This window comes from Plectropomus leopardus, chromosome 13 (genome assembly GCF_008729295.1).
Source record: "Plectropomus leopardus isolate mb chromosome 13, YSFRI_Pleo_2.0, whole genome shotgun sequence".
Classification (NCBI taxonomy): Eukaryota; Metazoa; Chordata; class Actinopteri; order Perciformes; family Serranidae; genus Plectropomus; species Plectropomus leopardus.
In genome coordinates, this window is record NC_056475.1 from 13,915,647 (window position 1) to 13,933,359 (window position 17,713).

The window sequence follows — 17,713 nt, forward strand, 5'->3', positions numbered from 1 at the left end:
GATAAGGCCATGTATAATGTGACCATGATGGATTAGATAGTGATGGTGCAGAAAGCACCTTCACTCGTTATTGGGCAATCTAAACAGTCACATTGTTTCCATGAGAGAACGCTCCACAAACTGCGACCTTGTTAATTGCTAACAGATAGAGTGGTTAGCAAATGACAGCCTCATGTCACACAGAGTCATCATGTGGCACGCTGAGGCCTGATGAATGTGAGCTGGGCTGTGGTTTCACTGTGGCCACTTGTGTTTTTCTGTGTGTTTGAGCGTGAAACAAAAAAAGAAAAGACAGGAATTAATGTTTGTGTAAGTGTCTTCATGTGGACTGTATCTGATAAAGTTGCAGACACTTTTACTCGAGTATGACGTAAGCCTCGGGGCAAAGTATTCTGTCATGTCATCAGCGCTTGTGTCAGAGATTTAAGACATGTAATTAGAAGTGCCTGTCTTTGTTGCTGAAAATGAGGCTTCGTTTCTGTAACAGCTGTAAGTAAAGCACATATTTGATCCACGATGACCCTCAGATACTTCTGTAAGGACACTTTTAATTAAATTAACATGGTAACGTTATTATTAGATTGGTTGTAACTAGTTGTAAAACAAGTCAGCATTCATTTATTTCAAGCCAATTTCATGCTTTTTCTTCTGAATGTAGACACACAAACACACAGCATACTCTATAAGCATATTGCGTATCTTTCAATAGGGGCCAGAAAGCAAGTTGCTTCTTCAAACCATCAAATCAACACCTACTGGTTGGTTATTTATAAGCTTTCTAAGACTCTATCACATGCAAAGGTTTCATCATAAATCTTACAGAGACGTTTTCTGCAGGGTGGGATGACTGAGTCGCATGTCTCAGCAGCACAGAGAGTAATTCCTGGCAACGTGTCAAAAGCCTTTGTTTGCTTGTTGAACCTGTTGATAACCATAACCATGGATATGACCTTGGAAAGCCATTACATAGCCCGGAGTGTGAGGCTCTGACTGGTGTGTGATTATCACACTGAAACAAAGAGACTAAACTTGCCAAGACCAATAAGCAACACTGCAGCTGATGATCAAATATGTGGGGTTTGAGGAGAACACGAGAAAATGGGAGTCATAGTGTGTTATGTGTATGACTAGAATGAGTGTGATATTACTCATCATTCTCAGTCATTAAAAAAGTAGCAATTACTTGATTTGTAATCAGATTAGTCATTTCACTTTCTCTTGCAAGTAGGATAATCTTTCCCTGAGGAGTTTCCGCTCTTTCTAACTATGTAATACTTCAGTATGTTGAACATGATCATCACACAGTCCATGTTATAATACATGGCAGATGTTGCAGCAAATACATTGAAACAAACACTTGTTTGTGGCAGTACAAGTCAACTAAAATGACATGAATGCTATCAATAAAAAAAGGCACAATCTCAAAGAAATACATGATGGACATTACTTAACAATGCAATACATGGTGACTGGTATAAAATGTGTGAAAACTGTTTGCAGGCAACCTGAAATCAATGCCAGTCCAACGTCTATTACAAACAGTTGCAGTTTGGTTAGGACTAGGGGGAAAATCCACTTAGGTTTAGAGAACAAAAAAAACTTGGCTCAGAAAATAATCATGGTTTTGGTTAGAAAAGCTACATACAAAATGTGATATAAACGTACATATTGTGTGTAGTCACGTAATGTCCGTAACTACGTTCACTCTTGGTTTCACAGGGGACCATAGACTGTATAAAACACAGGACACAAACAACCCTCTCCTCGTTGAGAGTCCACATCTGTTTGACCTATCCATGATCCTTCCCACCTGCAATATGCAGACGTTCTCGCTCTTTATACTTAAATTGTGTTTGTCACAACAAAAGGTCCTTTGTACTTTCCATTGTAATTGTTTTTGTGTTGCCAGCAGTTAATTTCAGCACATTTCATGCCCAGAGTTTGTGTCCATTTCACTTGTTTCAACAAGTACTGTCATGTCATACAGCATAATCAGAATTGAAGGCTTTTACGAAAACTATGAACCTGTTTTTCATGTTATCACATGTTCAAGCAAGTAATTATAATACTCCTTAGTGATGTATTTTCTGACTTCCTGGTTAAAATAACAGAAATCTGCTCATCTTCACAGCACTGCTCACACATTTCCTTGCTATCAATCACAGAGACTTGCATACATCAGATAACCATATGAGCAGGAAAAGCTCAGCAACAACCCAAGGACTCGCATTGTTCTCCTGCCCATAATGTTTCAGGAACTCCACAGCCTCACTGACAACAGGAAATTCTTTGAGAGTACCATCTGTTATCTTTTGCTCAGTTTGTTGTGGAGATGCAGCTCGTAGCATCTATAATTCTAGCCTGGAGAAAAGAGCGGCCTGAAGCTGACTATTATAACCAGCAGTGTCAGAGAAACAACCCATGCGGCTTCAGGTCACATGTCCCGTCTCTGGTATGTGGCGGACAGACGTACACTGAGAGATTAAAAGGTACAAAGGACACGACGTTCATTGGATGTATAACTGCTGATGTAATCTTAGTAATATTTGTTCTTAATTCATGCACTGTGATTCCAATGCCCTTGTAAAATGAGCTTAAGAAACATGAAACCATTTGACTTCATATAACCAAAGGTTTTTCTCTTTACTGTCAAATTCTAGAGGTTCCATAACCAGGAGAACATGTTAAGTGCAGGCTTATGGGTACTGTATGACAGATGACAAGTATTTAACTGATTCTCAGTTAATCTTACTTTCTCTTTTTTGTTTTCTTCTTTATTTCTAAAAGGATAGGTTCGCATTTTTCTACGAGCTTATATTAGCTTGTCTTAAAAGATACCCACATGCCCATGGGTACACTGAAAGAATTTTCCACAATTGTTCTTCCTGTTCCTACTAGCTGTGAAGAGATCCCCTCATCTCAGCCAAACGTCACCTGCTATAAAATCACTTAAGGAAGGAATCCATTTGCAGCCACTGTTGACACTATGGGATGATTAAAATGATAAAATAATCCTTTAAATGGAGATAGAGTCCACTTTATACTTCCCTGATAATGTACCAGCCTATATAAGACTTACATGGTCTTTGACTTTGGTCCCATACAGATTGGAACAAAAGAAAAAAACAGAGGAAGCAGTGAGATAATGTAGGTTGATCATTTACTGTATACAGATGGTTACTACAAATATAAGCCTATAGGTTCTGCTGCACTGATTATGTTTTTGTGGTACAGAGCTGAAACACTTCTGTCTCGATAAGTGATGAATTTGTTCAAGTTATTATTGAAGCAAAATACCAAACATACCCTGACTTCAACTGCTATTTATTCTTTGTCGTTTGTGATAATTAACTTATTTAGGACTGTTTGTCTGGAAAATGAAGCAATTCAAATACAAATTGAACTTTGAGGAAAATATAAACTGAATTTCTTACATTACAGACCATGGGATTAATTGATAATGACAAGAATTCATACTAGACTGACATTTCCAATCAAAGATTTTCAGTTTTGGATTCGCCAAAAATGCTTTAGTGTGCATTTAGAAGTACAATAAAGACATCACATGTGTTCCCATTTTTAAGAATCTGACTAGTTCTAAAACAATTAGTTTATTAATGGATTATTTGATCAATATTCTTTATTATTATGATTTAAGTTAGACAATAAAAGTTGTCTAAAAGCTGCACAGACAATTTCCCATCATGCAGGAACAGACAAGACAGACCACACAGCAACGTACCTAGTAAAAAGGTGTCAGAAAGGAAGCTGAACAGTGATTCTGTGCACTGCCGGACCATAATTTAACCAACACTCAGTTGTAAATTTCCATCCAGGGGACGACAGTTTGCCAATTGGCATTACTGACAAGTGTCCTGCATCACCTTCTGCCAGGACGCCGGTTTGACACACATTCACAAAGGGGCTTAAACCACAGCTGCCGTATTCAACGTATCCTCTCTAAATGCTTCTGCAGTTACGTCAGTAATTTTATTATTTCTGTTTCTCTGACACTTGTTCTTTCTCATACACACAAAGCCATTTAACAAGCTACCACTGTGTACACACACATACACACGAACACACACACACACACACTAGCAGGGCAAATGTTTCCAGAGTCAAGCAGACACGTCATTAACTGGCTAGAGACTTAATGGGCTGGCAGGGGACTAATGGGCTTATCCTTGGACATTATCACCTTAAGGGAAAAAACAGCTGCTGCCATCAGAACTTGTTTTCTGGTATTTACAACTTTCGCTGTCTCCAAATGCAGGTGTTTTGTGGCATTCACTTTTATACCTACAGAACAACAGAGGGAAGAGGGGAGGAGATCTGTCAGTCATGCAGGGTAGGGGTATGATTGTCAGGATTGCATAAAATATTGCAAAACTCCAGCACAAAGATGAGGTCTAGCATTTCAGTTTTCTCTTAAACTATATCTTCTCTAGTTACAGAGCCAGCAGTGATTGTTTTAAAGTTTGTACGACACTGAAATGCCCCCCAAAGAGGCATTTTGGATACTGTATGACATAAACTATCCCTCTCACAAACACACTCGGCCTTTCCCTGTACATACCTCTTTCTGTGTCACCATTCAACACATTGTAATTGCCGTCTTGGGCATGCACTGTACTGCAAGAATGCAGAAAGCATGTGATGAATAGCAAGTTTAGGAGATACTCCAGTATATCAATAGCAATGAATCACAGTGTGCTTCAGACTCTGAATGCGACCAGCTCCCTTGAGGTGAGGCGAGAAGATTCCTTTCCCACCATTTCTGTTTTCTCAGTCACTTCTTCCTGAGTTTAAATCATGTAAACCAGAATGTTAGACAGCAGAATACAGCGATTACTGTGTTCTACCAGTAACAGATTTTGTGCTGTCAGCTGATGTTTCAGAGCATGTGATGTCAATTGGACACTGAACTGCTCTGTAATGGCTGGTAGAAAGCAAAGTCTTCAGGAGGTAGCGTAATGCTGGCTCTTGCTGCCAAAACACTGTGTATTTATGCCTCTGACATTACATATTTTGATAAATATGCTTGCATCTCACCAGCTGCTTCCTTCTCTAATTTCCCAGCCAAGATGTGGGAATTAGCCAAAAGTCCCCTATTCACTCTTGCAAGCAGCTCTTTCGTGTCAGCATTGGTTTTTATTGCAGTCTTTGCTATGCAACTGTCTGTAAAGTGCAACCTGTAATTATTTTACTGATGCCATCATCACTGAGTTACGCAATGCTCACAATGCAATGTTCCCTGTGCATGCCACGGTTTTCACATTGGCAGTCGTGCAAGTGTGTAGAGACTGAAATGGCAGAATTCAGAAATTGTCAAATCACTGGTATTGAAACCTTAATTTGCCTGCTGTACAAATGATTTAAGTTAAGGAGTTAAGAAGGGAATATATGTATCACAAAATGCCCTGAAGCTGGTTAACATTTTAACTTTAAAGTCTGCACAAAAAACAAGAGAAATGCAGCAGCCTGTGGTGTGGATCTTTGGGTTAGTCTTAGGCATGGTCTCTGCTGGAAACTCTACTCCATGCACAAGTGCTACGTCCCCAGAACTTTCTCTCAAGTTGCGAAATTCAGTTACTTTTCACTGTGATTTGGAGAAGCAAAGGTGCCAAACATGCAACTTTTTATTGTTGAAAGCACAAACCTATTACAGGTACAACGTACAAGACTTTCACACTTTAAATCAAAGTATGCCTCACCACTGCATCACAACTCTTTTTAGGGATCTAGTGATGCGTTTAAAAACAAAGAGCACTTCAGGTGACCCTCGAGGATTCTTCTGCTTCTCTCAAAGTCGTTAATCGCCCGCCGTAAATCTAAAAATTACACCTCTAGTTTGAAGTGCTAGGGCCCTGTAGTTAAAGGGTCGGTTTGGGGCTGGTGATACAGCTGAGCACAACACCTGGAACCCCTCAGCAGCGCCAATGAGCTCTGATGAAAAACAAATGTCAGCACCCCCCCTTCGTCCTCCTGCAAGCCCTGCAGCAGGACCGCGCTGTGTTTACCCTGGCTGGGATGAACTATTGGCTACTGCCAGATCCACTGCCAGCACACTGACTCTTGACCCATTTCTGAGGGTCAGGAAAGTTCACGAATACTTTCACCACTACTTTTTCTACGAGCTACTTCTATCATCAGTAATTTTAACAATGATCAATCAAATAACACATACAGTGATAACATAATCGTGATCATAATGCCACTTTTTTTCTGGTGTTTTTTTGTCTCTTAGAAGTCATTTTGTGTCTCTTTGTGTTTGTTTTTGCCTCTAGTGTTATTATTTTATGTCTCTTTGTAGTTGTTTTATGTCTCTTTGTGTGAGGGGTTTTAGGTAATTTTGTGTCTTCTCTTTGTTTTGTGACCCTCGGCATTTGTTTTGTCCACTTTGTAGTTTTTTTGTATCTCCCGAAATCTAATTGGCCACCCCAGGTGCCATCCCATTATGACTGGCTACTGTCCAGCCAGTTTGAACTGCTTGACCAGAAAACTGAATTTTCAATTATAGGTGCAATTCAGTCTTAAACCTGAGAGGCAGTAATGTCCCAGGATAGTGTCACAAATAAACTGATACAACTGTTAAAACATATGTTCATGAAGGCTTATCTATTTTTTTTTTTTGGCACTTTATATTTGCTATTATACAATTTCTTTGAAATATATATGGATGCTTTATTTTTCAACTGTGTGGTATCACTCTGTTGTGTCGTGATTGGCAGGTATATTTTATCTTTTAAGCTAAACTATAAACAGGAATGTAAGACACCATGATGTTAGTAAATTTAAGTAGGTATGGGTAGTGGAGATAAAAATGTTAAATTAAAGCTATTAAAGCTATAGCAGCAGTGCCCCTACATCATGGTGTCTTACATTCCTGTTTATAGTTTAGAGTTGGGCCACCCAGTAAAAAAAAAAAAAAAAAAAAAAAAAAAGTCTGGACATGCCACAGTAAGGGTGAAAGTTTAATTGCAATTGCAGCCAATTGCAATGACTCACTAAATTGTACTAGCAACTTTAGCTACCAGGAATTAGACGGCACCGCCTGTCAGCTTTTAGAGTACAGCTCCTGTTCATACACACAGCTCTGGTTTTAGGGATAACAGTGCTTGGCCACCTCTTTAATTAATGAATTAATTGATTCTGTGTTGCTCAAACTTTCCCGACATCCAGCGAACAGTCATCAGTATTCACGTCCATCACGGTTTCTAATAGAGATACTGCACTTTGCACACGGCTCCTGAATGGACACACACCGAAACAGCTAAGTCTGTACCTACCCTGGAGATGGTGAGCGGTGTGCTGAAGTCCCGTCCTCCCACCAGCCGAAAACCCCAAGGAGAGGGTCCCTTTAGTGTCACAGTCTGGGTCATGTTTGGCAGTTGGACAGCGAGATGAAACAGAATGATGACAGGCGGACAGAGGGGGAAATATCCGCTCTTCCTCGATATACGGGTCACTTAAAAAAAAGGCAAGTAGCAACAGTCCTCTGCCTAGCTGCTAGGCAACGCTGTCCCGTCTGTGAAAACTGTCCTCCTCTTTTGATTCAAGTTTAAATAACGAAGCCGCCTCTGACGTGGGATGACGGCTGTCCCGCCCGCCTCCCCTCAGCCGGTCTGTCCTCAGTGGGAGGGGACCAGTCCGCAGGCTGCTGGGACATGTCAACTGAGAGTCCCAAAACTCAGCTTGTTGTTTCAAGTTTAAATTAGGGTACCGATGTTCAGCAGTGTAAGCCATCGTCAGATGATTAGCTGGGTGGTCCATGTTTCTGACTTGTCATTCATTTAAGTTTCTTTCAGTTACTTTTCTTGCTGAAACACCAGTCAATACACAGGTAAGTTTCATACATCAATGACTTCCTTTGCAAAATCTATATTTCTACGGATTATTTTTACTATAGTCTACATTTAAAGAGATTAGAAAAATATGTTACTATAAATATTAAAATGTCTATCATTTAAAAATTATTAAAGAAGAGTAATATTATGCTTGTTTTCGCAAAAATATGTTTATTTAAATTCAGTTTAAAAAATATAGCCTATTTAAAAAGTATATAAATCAGCATTATTATTTTTCAGATATTAATTTGAAGGCAAGGCAGCTTCTTTCGATATAGCACATTTTATACAACAGGGTGACTGAAAGAGGAATGAAATGTTAAACATATTAAAGGATAAATTTACAGAAAATGAGTAAAGAGAGAAGATATAAAAGGTAAAATAAATTGCTAAATGACTTAAAATCACCATTCAAAGTATAGCAAAAGTGCAGATGAGAGGTGCAAAAGATAATTTAAAATGATTTTAAAATCAAATTTAAAAATTAGTTTGCCAATCAATAACCAATGCAATGAGCTGAAGTTGCCAAACAGCTTGGACAGGTCATAGTCTTGTATTTTTGTATCATTATATTTAGTATCTACATATCTGAAGTTTTTGTATATGTACATATATTTTTTTTCAATAAAGATTGAAAAAGAAAAAATACTATAGGCCTACATTTTAGTCAGCCATCCTGCATATATATTTAATTGAAAAACTATCATTTTAAAGAAAGTTAGCAAGAATAAAGTCTATTTTATAGCCTATGTTAACAGAAGTTATAAGCTGTTGCTGTCCAACCATTAAGCAGCACTAGAAAACTTTGATACACTGTTGTTTGTGTGTTGAAAAGGTCAATCTCATGACTTTGAAACCCTGATGACTAAAGTACACACTGGTCAGTATTTTAACCCTTCAATAAATAAACTACATACCCACGCCTTCATTATTGCATTATGTCTCAACTTTCATAGGGGCAGCCAGATGGGGCCCCTGAAAATCTTGGGGTGGCACACCAACACACAAAAACAATTGTATCAAGAGGGCTGTGGCTCTCCTGGCCACAAACTGATGGTGCTAGCTAGCACCTCTTTGAAGCTGTAACAATATACAAAGTTGTTAGCATGCTAACATTTGTTAGCAATATTGATTAGTACTAATCACAACGTGCAGCTGAGGCTATTTGGATTGTCATTAATTTTTCAGATGCTCGTTAATAAACCAAAGTCCACCCATCCATTTTCATCCACTTATCTGGGGCAGGGTCACAGGGATAGCAGGGTGGGAAAGGTAATCGAGACATCCCTCTCCACAGCAAAGCTTTCCAGCTCCTCGTGTGGGATCCCAAGGCATTCCCAGGCCAGATGAGATATAATCCCTCCAGCGTTTTCTGGTTCTACCCAGGAGCCTCCTAACAGTTGGACGCGCCTGAAAAACCTCTAACACCCAGAGGGCATCCTGATCAGATGCCAGAACAACCTCAACTGGCCCTGTTTCTCTCTCTCAATAACAAAACAAAAACCATAAACTAAATTAAAATTCGACCTCATGATGGAACTAGTTGAAAGGTTGGTATCACCAAAGTTGTTACAATTCATCCTGTGGAGGGCATTAATAATTGTACCAAATTTGGTGGCAATCCATTCTACAGTTGTCGAAACATTTCACTAAAAATCCAATGGACTGACACGGCAACTTTGCCCTCCATAAAGCCACGCTGCTAGCGTGACTAAAGATAAATGAAAACAGAAAAGTTATGGCCTTTAGGGCTTGTATGCTAATCTGGACATTCCCTTTAAACTAAGGCCAGTAACTAACTCACTGATCAGGGGCTTAAGCAAAAAGCTGAAACACCTGAGTATCATCCTGAACAATGAAGATGTTGTGCTGTAATTTGGACGCCTCACTGGCAGAAAAGACCTCTCCCATTTGTCAATGGATATCCTCGTATCCTCTCTGCCCCACTTCTTGATTCTTTCATTTCCCCTGCCAATTACAGAGTGAGTCACTGAGCTTGAGTGTGATTTCTCTTCTGCAGAGGGAATGATCTCATCATAGACATTCCTGGGAATCTGCCGTTCAGACGACTGCAGGCATGTGGAGCTCTGTCTGAAGGTCTGAGTCAGTGTGAGTCAGACACTAACCCATCCCAGTTACCGTGTAAAAACAGTGGCACAGATGTCAAAGTCAACATCAGGTATCATCATCAGCGCATAATGAATGACGCCGTTTTTGAAGTCTTGTATAAACTTAAGCAATGAGCTGCTGGGGTACAACAGAGCACGTAAAGACAGTAATGACGCAAGCTGTATGATCACTTTAATGGTATATGACAGTGGTCAACTAATTAAGAAATAACCCAAGAATTTGCAAGAATTTAGTAAAAAGTACAAGAAAATTAACTGAAAATTTGCCAAAAAAACAACTCCAAAACAAATAAACACAAAAGTAAAAAAAAAAAAAAAAAGAAAGAAAAGAAAAGGAAATGACCTGGAAAAAAAATTACTTAAAAAGTATAATAATTCAGTAAAATAATTTAAAATATATAATTCTTATTTTGGCAAGTTGCTTATTACTTTTTTTCTTCTGTTTCTGAAAAAAATCGAACCAATTCGCTCAGAGTTTAAAAGTTTAAAGACATGTGAAAGGTGTCTGAACGCAGTACAAGAAAAGTGATGTCATTCCAGGTGTCAGAGGGTTACTAGTAAAAAAAAAACACCATGCAAAAAAAACAATAATCATGTTTCAAAAGATGTCACCAAACATTATTTAGAGACTGCTCCTTTACTTGTTTTCCCTGGCACATCAAAGGGTGACTAACCAACAAACAAGAAAGGATGAGAGGGCTGCAGACTGCTCTGGAGATTTATTGAGCAGATGAACAGGATGACATTTCGGATATGCATCTTCTTCAAAGCCTGTTCCCAATAAATCTAAACCTAACTACAGAGAGCTCCCAACCCTCTGTTCTTTTTCCCTGGATGGTCATCATTCGACATACCCTCGGCAGCGCCAAAGAGGCCCTTTTAAATCCCAACAAATCTATTGACTCTCTGATTTTGCCTCTGTATTACGTAGCCAAGAAAAACCTGAGGGGAAGCAGGTAAGACGAGCGGCGTTGTAATCATGAGCTGTCTGCCTCCGTCTGGATTTTCTCTGCTGTCTGGGAAAGTGATGTCATTCGAACTGTTGAGCAATCATCGCTTCCTCACCTTTGTCATTGGGTGTGAACAGAATCTAATAATTGTTAATGTCATCACAGAATACAAAGTAATCAGTACTTCAAAGTCTGAAACTTTGAAGTACAAGTCCTAAATCATAAATGCTTTTTTAAAAATTTGGCACTTGTTTCAACATGTTTGTTGAAGTCCTTATGTCTCCATAATATTAACTCTGAGTCCACGCCTCTGCTAGTAAAGGCCTTGACACACCAAGTCAACAGTTAGCCATCAATTTTGGTCTTCTGGAAAGCCCTAGTCGCTATGGTGTGTCCTTTACATCATTGGCCCTTGTCAGCTTTTCTTCCGCTTATTCAGTATGTTGAATCGTACACGTCTGTGAATGAAACTACTCTGATTGGCAGTCCCTCTCTTACAGAGAAAAGAAACCAGTTAGAAAAGTGAATAAAGGGCGAAAGTCAAGAGGGTCAAAACAAACTTGCTATATAAGGTAAGATTATTTTTCTTTAGCCATTGAGCTCTTTTGCAGAAAAGTTGGTTCCTTATGGTTTGTATTATTGTTCACTAACATACACTAAATATGCTTTGTTTTTTCAAAATTGGATTGTGTTGTTAATGGGCAAACTGGCTAACTTGTGTACTGACGGTCTTCCGATGTCCCTTTTTTGGATGATGATCACAGACTACCGCTGTCTGCTGGTACAGAGTACTTTACTTTCACGCAGAACATACATGTTGGTTGGCTGTCGGTTGTAGTCTTTACAAAGTGTGTATGTGCAACTTTTTGATCAAGACACAGGCGACGTGAGGCAATGTAACAGTCGGCTTTCATTGCTGCTACTTCTTTGATGTCGGTCTGGAGTTTCTAGGCCTTAATATTGGACTTAAATTTTGTCAGCTGGCCAGAAACATGACTCATCATGAATTCTAATGTTGCTAAATGTTTGACAGATACATGTCAATAAAGAAACAACACTTTCACCACAACAAGCTGATAATATGTCAATGTTTTATTTTCAGAATCCCATTAGGAGCAGAGCTCAGAATCACTACCATCATTTTGAGTGGGGTCCAAAAGTCTGCTGCGGCCTAATCTAGAGGCAGATGTAACTCCTGATTAGTAACATCTTTGACGCATTAACAACAAAACAAAACTTCTTTAACGCATTTTTTTCAGCTAACAATACATTTGGTAGCTTTATGTCCCCTGCATTGAAAGTGGTTGGCTGAATGTACTGGCACAGACTGGAAACAATGGTGCCACTTTAAGTGCTGTGCCTGGAGCAACCCACGGGGAAGCAAATAGTTGTAGGGAAGTCATGAAGCTTAATTTATGTGGTTTCAATATTGCTGAGTCAGAGATGAAAAACAGATGATTTCATAGCATAAGACCACCGCAGGCCCTAAGCTATCTCCTAAGAATTCTGCAGACTTACAGACTAACCATCTGCAAGTTGATGTATTATAAATAATTAATAGAGAAGAACAATTGATACCAGGGGAAATACTTATCTTTATCTGAACAGTATGTGTTCGCATCTTTCACAGTTATCTCTGAATCAAAACTTTAGGCCCTAAATGTGCCTGTGAAGCTGCTAAATAGCAACTAGTTTATGGTAATTGTACTGAGCAGCTCCTACAGTAGTGTATGAGTATCCATACAAGCATTGCGTCTCTCTTTCTATATGCTCAGTAAATGTCAGGGTGGAAGCATGATTAATTGCACACAAATGTATACGTTTCAATAACTCCTTAAAAATCAACCTTGACATCTATCAGCAGCCTTGTAATTGAATGGCTACGTTTCCTGGCCACACACAGAGACACACATGCACACTGACCAGATGCTGGCGATGAATATTTAATATAGTGCTGAAGCGTTACTGTTGTTGGAATAACAAACAGATGTGAATTGATCTCCAAGTACTATCCATAAATATAAGATATAATCTAATAAGAATAATGTATTCACTAACTGTTGAGCCAGTGTGCTGACATGCAAGTAGGAGAGACTAAGTGTGTAGCTGGAGAAAATAACCTTGAGCTTTATGTTAAAATACTTTTATTTCATCGTGTTTAATGAAATATTACTATTATTTGATGCCTGAATTTGATTGATTCTTGTATTATTGACTTTGCACAGGCATGCACCCATAGCTTAAAGGGACAATTCACCCCAAACTCAAATATACACATTTTTCTCTTTTTTGTTGTGCTTTTTATTAATCTAGATTTTTCTGGTGTGAGTTGCTGAGTGTTGGAGATGTAAAGATGTCTGCCTTCTCTCCAATATAATCAAACTGGATCAGTGGTTCCCAACTTGTGGGTTATAATCCAAAAGTGGGTCGCGGGTCCATTCTGAGTAGACTGCAAGTGACTTTTAGATTAAGTTTATATAAAACACACTTTATTTTGAAGTACAGTGAATTTCTGGCACAGTGCTGTTTCTGTTTATTCTTGCAACATGTCTTATTTTATTGTGTTCTAAGCCAACAGGTTGTTTACATTTTGTCAAATAAAATTGAATATGCAGTAATTTATCTAATGAGTGGACCTTGATCTAATAACTAAGGAGACACATGGACCTGGTGGCTGAACCAGTTGGGAGGAACTGAACTAGATGGCACTCGGCTTGTGGTTCCCCAAGTGCCAAAAAAACAACAACATTGTCTCTTTCCAGAAATCATGACCTGGTTACTTGAGGTAATCCACAGACCTTGTTGAAAGCAGTTTTATGTAGGAACTGTTTTCCTTCTACTGAACCACACCCCCTAACAGTATCACTGCGCAGAAGAAAGCGTACACCTACTGCCTTATGTTACACCTCTGCAAAAGAGGACACCATCAGTTTACATTTCGCGCCACAAGCACAAGCCTCTCATCCATAAGCAGATGTACACTTCCTTCTGCAAGGTGCAGCTGACAGGTGTAGTTCTGTAGAAAGTACATCGTTCCTACATAAAACAACAAGGTCACAACAAGGTCTGTGGATTATCTTGGGTAAACGGGTCATGATTTCTGGAAAGAGACATTGCTGTTAAGTTTTTCAAATATATTTTTTGGCACCACAAGCCAATCGCCATCTAGTTCCGTTACATAAGGGAGAAGGCAGACATCTCTACAGCCAATATCTTCAACACTCTGCAACTCACACCAAAACAAACTAGACTGCAAATAGCACTACAGGCAAAAGGAAAAAATGTTATTTTGGATTTTGGGGTGAACTGTCCTTTTAACTGTAACAGTGACAGGACTCAGTATCTTACCACTGGCTGAAACACTATGATAATTGCAGCTGGATATCACCTTGGCAAACTGAACACAGCAAAGTCATATTTGAAACTGCAAAACAATCACAGACATTGACTGATCCCTCTCAGGTTTTAGCTGGAAGAACAGGAACCAGATCTGCTCATTAAGTTTGGATAACAGATTTTTCCTATAAAACTGCTTAAGAATAACATTTCCCAGGCATGTGCTTGTCATAAAGAAGCATGAATAGGTACAGAGCTGTAGGTGGTATGTGAGGACATGTGTTCTCAGCATGTTTGCATGTGTCTCAAACGTGCTATTATGTAGTTTTTCCTATGTGTCTCATAGGCTGATGTGAGTAAGAACCTCACAAGGCAGAGTTTACCATTTTTTTGAAAAACTAATGTAATAATCTATTCATACAAACTGTTTTGTTGAATCAGTCTGAGCCAGATACATCACAGTCCATACATAAATGAACATCTACTCAATTTCTTTCTGCATTTGAATTGGCTCTGTATTCGCCCAAATTGTTTTTACAGTGAAACAGTAACTGAGGTTTTGAGTGCTGACTTTCGACCTTAAATGTTTTTGAGATTCTTTGCATCCATATTGGGTGAGCCGTGTTGGCCTATTTGCCCTTTTTGAGACTGTCCTCCAGATTAACAACAAACAGTAAATGCCCCAAAGCAGCTTGTTCACATTCAAGTAATATTTGGCCTTTATTGGCCAAAGGAATTGTAAATCTTGTGAAGGAAGTGGTGTGACATTTCTTACCATAAAAAACAAAAGTTGGACTAAAGCTACTTTCTAACTTGTTTACAACTCATTTCCCTACCTCAACCAAGCGGTTATTACTCATGAGAACGACTGTCCCCCAAAGTAAAAGGGAAAGTTTGCTATTTTTTGTGTGGATGACCAATTTGTGTTGATGGTAAATGTAGTCAGTTAAAGCAATACGTTCCTCAGTGCATGCCATATTGACCGAAAAAGCTGAGTTCACTGCATCAAAGCTTTCCTGCATTCAGCGTCATCATTTGATGTGACAGTGACGTAGTTGAAGACAAGGAGGAACTACAGGCTATTTCCATGTGGGTTTCTAGCTTCTGGGTAGCCAGGGGACATGCTCTAGATGACACTCAAAAACACAACTGCCTTGCTCTCTTAGATTTAGTTGCAAACAAGTCATGTTTCCAACAGTGAAAATGGCATCCTAAAATATGAGCGCAGAGGATGATATGGACGAGGATACATTTTAGCATTTTGGCTGACTCGGATATTCAGCTGTATTTATTCAAGCTATAGCGTATACAGCCACAAAAATGCAGCACAGAGAGGCAAGGCTGCTGCATTAAAGAGGACCCTTAAGAAGGTTAGAAAGCAAAACAAATTTTATCAACTGACCAGCAGGTTAAAGGGGGCAAATCACCACTGAATGTTTCATCACTTGTTTTTTGTAAAGTGGGAATTTTGTGCGCAATGCATCCTGGTACACATAGGCACTGCTGGTACAGCTCTGCAACAGATTGGACATACACTTGAAAGGTGGCGAATTTTCCGTTGAACAAATTATTAATTTTAACCCAAAACATGACTTTTCCCTAAACCTTACCAAGTCACATTTGTGTCCAACCTTAACCGTAATGTTGTCATAAATGGAAATGTATTTTTTTAGCAGTGATTGTGGACTTGTTGCTTTTTAAATAAATGCCTTAACCCTAACCCAACACTTGATTGATGCGCAGTGAGACAGTTTGGTGGTCACATTATGCAACCTAATCCACTTAAAATTCTTGAATGTCACTTGTGATCATATATTACAACTATTTCAATTTGATATTATCTGGGAAAGTGTGACTTTTTCCTTCTTTTCTCACGCTTTTCGTCCCTCCTCTCTATGGCCCTTACACCCACTCTCTCTTTCTAATTCCTTCTCTCACACAGGGTATATAATTAAGCTTACCAGGATGAATCATCAAACTATTTCCACCAAACCATCCATTTAAACCTAAACGAGCTATAGAGAGCTCCTCTCTAGAGTAACAAACAAAAAACCCTAATTGACTTCAAGCCCCCTTATTATGCTAAAAATGAGACAATCTGATGCCGTGACGAAGACTTTAAACTGACTTTCTTGTAAACAATCCAGGTAAAAAGAGCAACAAGAGCATTGGGCAGGCCCACGGCAACAGGAGTGGCACAAGGAATGTATGTGGGCACTACTTTAATTAAATTAAAATAAATATCCAGGGGCTGATTGAACAACTGTAGGTTAGGCTTACGTCATTTTTTGTCTGTGTGGGTGATGTCAGGGCTCGGAACAACACAACCACTACAATTATAGTCACGACTGCAGTTATGATAACATCAAGTTTGCACGAGAACATGGAACGTTTTGGGTTGGACTCCAAATCAGAAGAATGTCTCTTTGCACAAAATGCAAGTTATACTTAAATGAATCCAGAAATGACAGAAACATCCAACTTCTTTTACCAAACCTGCTTTTTGAGCTACATCAGCTCTAACACAGTGAATAAATATTTATTTAGACCAGAGAAAACCATAATAACCTTAAACAGATTCACAACTATGACTCCATCACCACTGTGCCATTTTGGTGAAGACAGATAATTGAAATAAAGACAAACTTCTGCTCCAGGCCTCAAGTTCTGGCTTTGGAATCATCTTGATTCAGCTCTGATTTAATTATTTCTGATTAACCTAATACCCCATGCAGACATTATACCACATCAACACTCTAACAATGCATTCTTTGTCCTGATGTGCTGGATGCTTCTGACCTGGGAAAGACAAACAAATGTTTCCCATGTGTTGACAACTGAGTTCAGCACATTCACTGCTTCGTTTGTGTTTACAGTCGATGTACAACACCACAGAGTGGAGGGCCACCGCTATTCAAGCCAGATGGAGGGCTTACGTCTGTGATTGCCTGCCTGTCTATATTTGGTAAGCTATTGTTGATACATACAGTATACATGAATACGTAACATAAATACAACACGCATAACATTATTTTCTTTTTTTTCTCAAATCAATGCTGCAACTGTGTTTTGCAGTGGTATACCCATATACTAAAGTACTCTTTGTCATGATCTTAGCTTTTTGTGGATTTTGTTTTGGGGGTTTTCTGTTTGTGTGTTTCTTGTTAATTATGTTCTGTTTCCTGTTTTATTTTGCATAGCCACTCCTCATGTGTCAATGTACTCCCTGTCTTTGTGTGTTTTCCCACCCTAGTGTTTTCCTGATTAGTTTCACCTGTCTTCTATTAGTCTGGTTTGTCCTTCCTCGTTAGTCTTCCCTGCACACCTGTTCTGTTTTAGTCTTGTTTGCTGCACCCTTGTGTTTCCTGACACACCGTCAGTATTAGGCAGTCCCTGTGCTTCCCCTCTGTTACCTGTGTTCATCTGTCCCAGCTATGTGTCGTCCCCC

General features: G+C 39.1%; 1 protein-coding gene across 1 annotated transcript in view; it reads right to left on the reverse strand.

Annotated features, from left to right (window-relative positions):
* pdlim4 (PDZ and LIM domain 4) overlaps positions 1-7,400 on the reverse strand; it is a 54,443-nt gene extending 47,043 nt beyond the window's left edge. Inside the window, exon 1 of the mRNA XM_042498849.1 lies at positions 7,293-7,400. Coding sequence (XP_042354783.1) covers positions 7,293-7,385 — 93 coding nt within the window. The 5' untranslated portion in view covers positions 7,386-7,400. The remainder of the gene's footprint in view (positions 1-7,292) is intronic.
* Positions 7,401-17,713: the final 10,313 nt, after the last annotated feature.